The 7836-nt window shown below is 43.2% G+C and overlaps 1 protein-coding gene across 1 annotated transcript; it reads right to left on the bottom strand. All coding sequences in view use genetic code 11, as the record gives it.

Moving 5' to 3' along the window:
- Positions 1–4452: 4452 nt before the first annotated feature.
- On the bottom strand, positions 4453–6849 carry EGR_10811 (DNA repair and recombination protein RAD54 and RAD54-like protein; the record flags this gene model as incomplete). Its single annotated transcript, XM_024500060.1, has 4 exons — positions 4453–4620; positions 4710–4900; positions 6690–6794; positions 6843–6849. The coding sequence occupies 4 exons, from the start codon at positions 6847–6849 to the stop codon at positions 4453–4455; spliced, it is 471 nt and encodes a 156-aa protein (XP_024345532.1).
- Between the last annotated feature and the right edge of the window lie 987 nt (positions 6850–7836).

The raw sequence follows: 7836 nt of genomic DNA, 5'->3' as shown, positions 1-7836 counted from the left end.
AGTGGCGACTTGTTTGTTGAGAAGTAATTGATAAATGCGACGTGCGGTGCTTTGAACCGAAGTGCACATCCCCCATACGGCATCGTACCCGCGTCGAGGTCTGGCAAAAGATGAAATTGTACAGCTTTTTGGCCTTGATGTAGACCAGACTTGGATAAAAGTGCTCTTTGCGGTATCGGATGGCTGCAGAGGCAATTTTGAAAGTTGGTGAAAGTTGTGAGAAAAGTATCTGACAGAGATGCTTGTCCAGCCAGTTAATGTGCTAACGCATACCTGCGGAGGAACGCTGTGTTGAAATAATTCACTTAATAATTTGATGGAAAAGGTTTGTGGTTTTTACCACCTTAGGGTTATTTTTTCACCATAATTCCTCATAAGTCCTATGATTTGGACTGTGAAATATGCTTAATGAGGCTCGCAATTCAAACATCGCCGCTACATCTCAATGAGGATGCTGACATAGATTTCCAAGTAACAAGTATACATCGCATTATGACTCCCATTTTATCCAGGCGTTGTATGCCCTACGAATCGGTTTTGTCGGTGAATAAGTGTGAAATTGCAAGTGATGAGATAAAAGTTGGAGATTTCCAAGGGTTGGCCTTGATCGAGTCACTCAAACTGCAAGTAGCCTTGCCCTCCTATGCATTGGTTAGAGGATCATCTCATGCTAGTGTACTGAGCATCCTCGTCCATCAGGCCTTTGAAATAGACCTACTGTTGAACACGCATTGCGAGCGTAAGAAAGTGTAATCGGCATAAAATTGTAGCACTCATAAATTTTAGATGAGAGTGGTTTTTTCGTCGTGTGTGAATGTAGTTGAGGGAGTGAATAAAACTGGCGTTCCGGTTTCATTTCAATAAGCCTATTATGCCTCATTCACACAGAAAAACTGCTCATGTAAATTGAGTGGGTCAGTTCATTTTAAGAAAAGGGGCAAATCCGACTAGCGCCAGAGGCTTGGATGTTTTGTAGGAATACTTGCAAATACTTGACATGGAAACCACACGAGTGGGATGCAAGTCAAGGAAATTGTGCGACGCGCAAATTGTTGCCTCAAATTATCCCCACTGTAGTTGATTTAAACCGTGGCTTTTTCACGAGATTCTCGTTTCCCATTTCGTGTGTTCAAAGAAGTGCAACAATAATACCTGATACTAATTAAACTGTAGCTCGAAATCATTTAAAGAGGCGTTAAGATGAGAGCCCCCATCTCGTGCTCACTGCCTACGAAATGACCTTATCGAATGCGCATTTTCTACTCAAATCTATTTGAAGAGCTATTTTGCAGGAAATATTAATTTGTGCTTTAAAACTTGCAGATGTGATTTAATTTCCAGACTTCGTCAAGGCCATGAAGTCCGGTTCATCATCACCTCAGCATGGAACCGTTTACTTAATTGGTTCCAGTCGGCTCAAGAGCGAGATTGTCAAGTGCCACAAGCGGGAAAGTTTGATTGGCCTCGCATATTCCAAATTCACATATCAGCATTTCCAATCTAAAGCTACTTTTCTTGATATCTAGCCTTCATAATACCATTCGCAAGAGTGACTCAAGGTGGAGAGTTGAAGCCCCAAACTGCAGGATTGGGTATGTGTAAGGAAGTTAGCAGTAGAATATAGCGTTGTGTGTGGTAGCAAAGGGAAATTCTGAAGATGACAGATTGGGAAGTAGTGGATGGCTGTGGAGATTGTCGATCGACTGGGATGAGATGAGCAACGTTGGCATGACTCCAAATGCGGTTTTCAGCGTAAAAATGGACCATTGCGAGCAGAAAGAACCGGAACGCTGTTCTCCCCTTCCATTCGATGTAAGGTGGCACGGGATCCATGGCCTTGCGCAACCGCAGCAATTGGAATAGAGGTGGTGGACGCGCCTTCAATCTCAAAACACCTTTGTCAGGTTCTCAGAAGCCTTTCTTTGTAGCTAGTTGCCCAAGCATTATAGGAATCGTGCTGTGCCTCACTAGTGCTTCTTTATCAGAAATCACGTGCAGATACGCTTTCAAGGCTCTATTGCTCACTTCAGGTTTAAGGTCAGGTGGCGACAATAGCAGACGATAGCGTGAAGGGGCGGACGCCATGTCATGTAAACCGAAACCCAAATCACAGATGAGAGACTTGTTATCACCATGACTGAAGTGACTTTAGCAGCCATCAATGTAGTTATGCCCGAGGATTCCATGGCAAGAGCACTCAGATGTTTAGAGGCTATTGAATGAAATGCTGAGTATTCAATGTGCATTCCCTGCAACAATTGTTGCTTGCTCTAAGGTGCATAAACTGTGGATTAATAGACCCTTACTTTTTGATACAATTTGCTGCCAGTCCCAGACATCTGACTGTCATCATGCCACGACTGAGCCATTTATACCCCTCTTAAAGTCTCTCCATCTCTCATTACACATCAGTTTAATTCCTCTTCCCCTCCCAAAAGTCGACAACACACTTATTGCTTAGATCCGCAGTGTTCGTGCATCCGCCTGATTAGTATATTCAACTTTGTGTTAAAGAAAAAATAAGTGGACTTGAATAACAATGGTTCTCCAATCATATTAGTCATTGCCAAAGTAGAAGTCTGGCGGACTCCAACATCGAGGCGGATGATTATCACAGGAAGGAATGCCTCCCCAATCCTGCATGCGTGTGGTGATGGTTGGTGGTTAGTAACTGTAGTAGTCACTGTAATTTTCCTTGTTCTTCACATCCCTTCCACATACGACGCAATTGCTAGTGGTTGAACAATATGTAATGGTTACCGTTGTAATTGTTAGAGTGCAGGTGCTGCGCTCGGACAAGGAGCCGCGTCAGCACTGGGTCTTCCACACCTGCGACTGCATCAGCGAGGATATTGGCGGTTCAAAAGGTGAAGCGCTTTGTCAGTCTCGACGCCGCCGTGCCGCACTTCCACTACTTCTTTCCTGAGACAACTGGCAACTCTTAGGATACCGAGCGCACTACTTTCGTCAAAATGCCCAGCTGGTTTTTTGCACCCAATCTGGAACAATTCAAGCCCAAAGTAGGCAGCATCAAACCACCTCAATATTGCTGTTTCAGTGTCCCAGCTATTTCTCGATGTAAACCCAGACCTAGTCAACCAGTGACCGTTTTGACATATAAATGCTGAACTAGAAAGCTAGATGACGTGCTTAGATTCCCACATTCCTAGCGTTGTGCAGTCTTTGGCCTTTTTCTAAGTGCAGTCCCACTTGCATATTTGAAGCCTGACAATGGCTGTGACCTCTTTGGGAAAGTTTTTGCATCGTCGCTACGGCTTATGCATTTCTATTGTCGGTGAGGAAATAGTAGACCGAAATGTAGGATATTAGGAGAGGTGACACCGCATTCACCGCTCATTTCTCCTACAGATTATCATCCCTAGGCGTTAAAGTTACTACATATGACTATGTATATATGTTCAGAAGTTGAGTCTACAGACATTTGAAAAGGTTGCTTGATTTGCGCTTTTGTTGAGGCCTTCCCATTGGTCAATGTCACATAGAGCCAACTTATGCGTACAAATACTCACTAATGGGTCAAGGTCATTCCAGGTACTACTGTAGCGCCCTGAGACTTTATTGAAGTTGACGGAAGACATAGTGCTCGGGCTAGGGCTGCTGGCATGGTGCATTGCCAAAACCGAGAGCTAAGCATCGTCCCCGGCCCTCCCCTTAGTTAAACTCTGGCGTCAGCCATCAACGTAATCGGTGCTGTAGAGAAAACGCCCACTGGCTAACCATGCCAGCCATCGAGTCACTACTGCAAAGGTCATCTTCTCATATTCACGTTTATACCTTTACCTAGTCTCAGTAATTCAAATGAAGTCGACACATACATGAATCTACCATTAATTGTTCGTAAAGAATCTTATTCCTGAGCACGCCATTAAGACATAGCCCAAAGGCCTGTCTACCTGGCTAAAGCACAACGATGGAGCGCTCAACTAACTCCTTTGCAAACAATCAACGCATTACAGAGGAAGCACTAGGTAGTGCTAAGCACTGTCGGAAGACTGTGCCACAGAGTGGGGGCACAATCTGTGAAGCCCAAATGAGCCATCCTGTGAATCGAAGTGTTCAACCACTACAGACCGACGCTTACGGGCTATGGGAGCGAAAGACAACTTTAGCTTTTCTAGTTTAGCTTTTTCTAGTTTAGAAAAAAATTCGTTACTTACGCACCGAAAAGACACTTAATCACCGATATCACAGGTGACATTGCCTTATCCAAAACGTCGCAGCAGACGGCATTAAGTCAAATGCCTCGTCCACTGTGATCAACAGGCCAATCGATCATTATCATCATACTTTTCTTCAAATTCCTCAAAAACGCAATTAAGGGGGCACACAATGAAAATTTACAAATACAAACCCTTGAAGAACTACACAGAATTGTCCATTCGTCAGCACAGCTTCAAAGGGGAGATTTAGTGAGCAGAAGTGGGGCAGCTGTCAGAAGATAAAATGTATCAATCTAGCGTCTCCTACCACCTTCAACACGTAGTCTTCGAACGCAATGTGGTGGTAGTAATGATCCCACATTGACAACTCGCGATTACAATCCACTTCGGGTGAGGCACCTGCCTGTGCACTCGATTCACGCAGCGCGGACTTCTGAACCTGCAAAGGCAAGATAACAAGCTCGCGTTGGAAAAGCCTCATTAAATGCTATAAACAATGTAGTCCACGCAGAACCATTAGTGCTGCACCAATAAAAGGAGCCATGATGCAGCACTACCGCAGGAAGTAGTGGCTAGCATACGTCGTGCATGGAACAGACCCGGTCTGACACCCTTTATCAAGATTGTGCACATCGGTTGTGGTTGGCATGCACATCGCCGTGCAATGATGAACAAAATTTCTGGTGAAAGAAGGCGCCCATACTCGTGGTCATACTTATCTGCAGGAGACTCCAAGTCATTTAGCAACAGGAAGTGTGGCCAGCGAATATTTCGTTAAAATCACTTATTAAACGAATAAAACGAAGGAGATAAGCCACTGATAAGAAAAAGCTGCTTTCCAGCTACACTTCTTCTAAAAACAAGTTTGAAAGACAGTACAGTAAAACCGTTCCAAAACTTAAAATTCTGAGGAAGGTGTACCATCAGGGAATATGGAGAATGAAGAAGGAACGTTACATCTCCTCCTCCTTCTCTTCCATTAGAATGCGTAGATTTTCCCACGTGTAAGATTTTCAGCAGTCTGAAACCATTTTCGCGTCCATGCAGGTGTAAGCAATTGCATTGTCATGGAAAGTTGCTCTGCACCAGTTAGCCTTGAATTTCGTTTGCCACAATTTGAGAACCAAAGTGGTTAGACCATACCATTTGCAGCAACAAGTTCCACCACCATGTGCCACATTACCAAATGCTATACACTAAATCTAGGGAGGTTTTCGTAATTTTAGGCCCAAGTTACACATGTCACATTGAACAGGTAAACTAGGATAACTGTTGTTGGGATATAAAAAATCGGGTAAACGAAAAATGGTATCGCACCGATGGGAAGTCACAAGTCCATGCCACAAAACTAACCACAATTCACAATAAGCTATGCCAAAAAAACTACATAAACTTCTTGGACACCCCATCGATGACAGGATTTTCTTAGCACTTTTCAGTAAATATTTACTCCAGCTAAAAACTGGCGGGTTTCAGGTTCAATGACAATTTGAACCAAACAGAGCGATACGCGGATCAGTTTGCCCCTCAACAATGCGATCGTGGTCACGTAAAAATTGAAAGGCAAAGCAGAAACCAAAATTATGACAGTGCGAGAGATTAATATGCGCCAAACACACAATGACCTCGATGAAGTGACAGGAAGCAATCAAAAGTTGTTAAATGCAAAATAGAGATGTCCTGATGTCTTCAAAGAGAGAAGACCTAAAGCCACGATGGAATTGGAAACATTGGCTCTCTATTCTGAAAGCTGATATTTGCATTAGTGGTGAAAAACAATTTGTCTGAACTCATCGTAATAAAAAAGGTCTTCAAGAAGAGGGAGGAGGTGAATAACCCAACACTGCTAAACGATTGCATGTATAGCTTCTCGGAGTCGTAGTAAACCAAAGTGGCATCAAAGGATGTAGTACTTACTAACGTGCAAAAGCACTGGGCTATTAGCATGGACGAAAGTCATCCTGCAGTGATTGAAGTCACCGCACAGATAAGCCAAGCACCAAATAACTACACAAGGAACCGACGACCTTTTCTCAAAAAATTTCGATCACACAAATTCTCTTCTAAAAAATCAAATCAACCTACTTGACTGCACAGTAAGAGATGAGTGCGAAATGCAAAAAGTCTCATGCTTTACGATAGGAGCCCAAGCCTCTCTGATTAGTCACCCCAAACAATTGTTTTCATTTCAAAGCATAGTAGCTTTCCCGTGGGAATTAAAATACATCAAATAGTCAAAAAGCCCAATGCCAAAGGAGAATGCCCGACAACAACTAAAGAGCAGGCATTCCTTCGCATTCATCCATCGGGAAACAAATTTCGGCATCAGTTAGGCAAAAAAAATGGGAAAAGAACAACTTTAAAACTTTAATCACCCGCATACTAAAGACTAAAGACATAGACAGTGGATGAGTAAAACCTCGTGGAAAACAGGAGTTACTGACCTACTTGTCCATTACAAGATAAGCCAAAGCAAATATGCAGATATCAATGCAAGCGAAAGCTCACTTTCAAACAAATCCAACGCTTGTGCGTAGTTCAAAATGACCACAGTCTTATCACTCGAAGTGGTTCGAACAGTTGTCAGCAGACAATCAAGCACATGGAATTTGTCTCAAGAAGGAGAGGGGAAGGAAGCACTAGCAGGACAAAGACATCCACCTGACATTTCCGACTGAGTCGCTGGACAAGAAATCTTAGCACCTGGAGCAGCCACCAGGAAAGAAGCCAAGCATGCCTTTGGAACTGTCAGAAACGAAACGCACCCCGTTAGGCACTAGACAGGGATCTAGGGAAACAAGAATAAATAACTAGCTTAGGAGCGTAAACATGTACCCTACGTAGCGAGTTTTTCTTTTCTTAGCAAAACCATTCATTCATCAATCCCTTAGGCTACTGTACATTATCTGCAAGTTTCTTCCATATTAACAGTAAATATCGATAAACGCTTAAGAAGTCACCGTACCTTCAAATCAAACCGGGGCAAATGCATTTGACTTTCAAAACTATTTGCTTTTTGGTTGTTAACAAAACTGAGTAGCTACTACAGTATCATGCCATTTGGCTGACACACAAGCAAACAACTTCCCAACCACCTAGGGCCTGCAGAGAATCGCAACTAAGAGGAAAGGACTTTTCCTTTGCCGATTGGGTGGCCCGACAAAGCGTAACTGAAGGAAAGTTGAGTCCACATCATTGCCGAATTCCGCTGTAATCTTCAGTTTTGCACAATGATCAATGATGGGGTCAATGCAGATTCTGACAAATCACATCTGTCCTTCAAAACTGACTAACATTGATGAGTTGACACTTTAGCTTGGTGTCTCTGGGCCAAACTCGGCCACAAAAAGGCAATCAACGCACGAAGTACACCCGCTATAAAATGTCCATCAGCTTCCAGTATCACTGCACAAATGAAGGAAGGAAAGATGAAGGGAAGAAAGGAAGTGACATTAAAAATTGTCATTGAATCCATAGCACAAACAGGCACCACACCAACTGAAGTACTTTTAGCAATATTGCTCTCCGCTGTCTCGAGATTAATCACAACTCACTGAAAGAATTTCGATAGCTAAAGCGGTTTGGATACTTGTGCAGTGCCGAAAAAGATACAACAGAACCATGTTTGATTCTGTCGCAAATTTCACCACACAAA

The sequence above is a fragment of the Echinococcus granulosus genome (genome assembly GCF_000524195.1).
Source record: "Echinococcus granulosus chromosome Unknown EG_S00274, whole genome shotgun sequence".
Classification (NCBI taxonomy): Eukaryota; Metazoa; Platyhelminthes; class Cestoda; order Cyclophyllidea; family Taeniidae; genus Echinococcus; species Echinococcus granulosus.
This window is presented reverse-complemented; position numbering and strand designations above follow the sequence as displayed.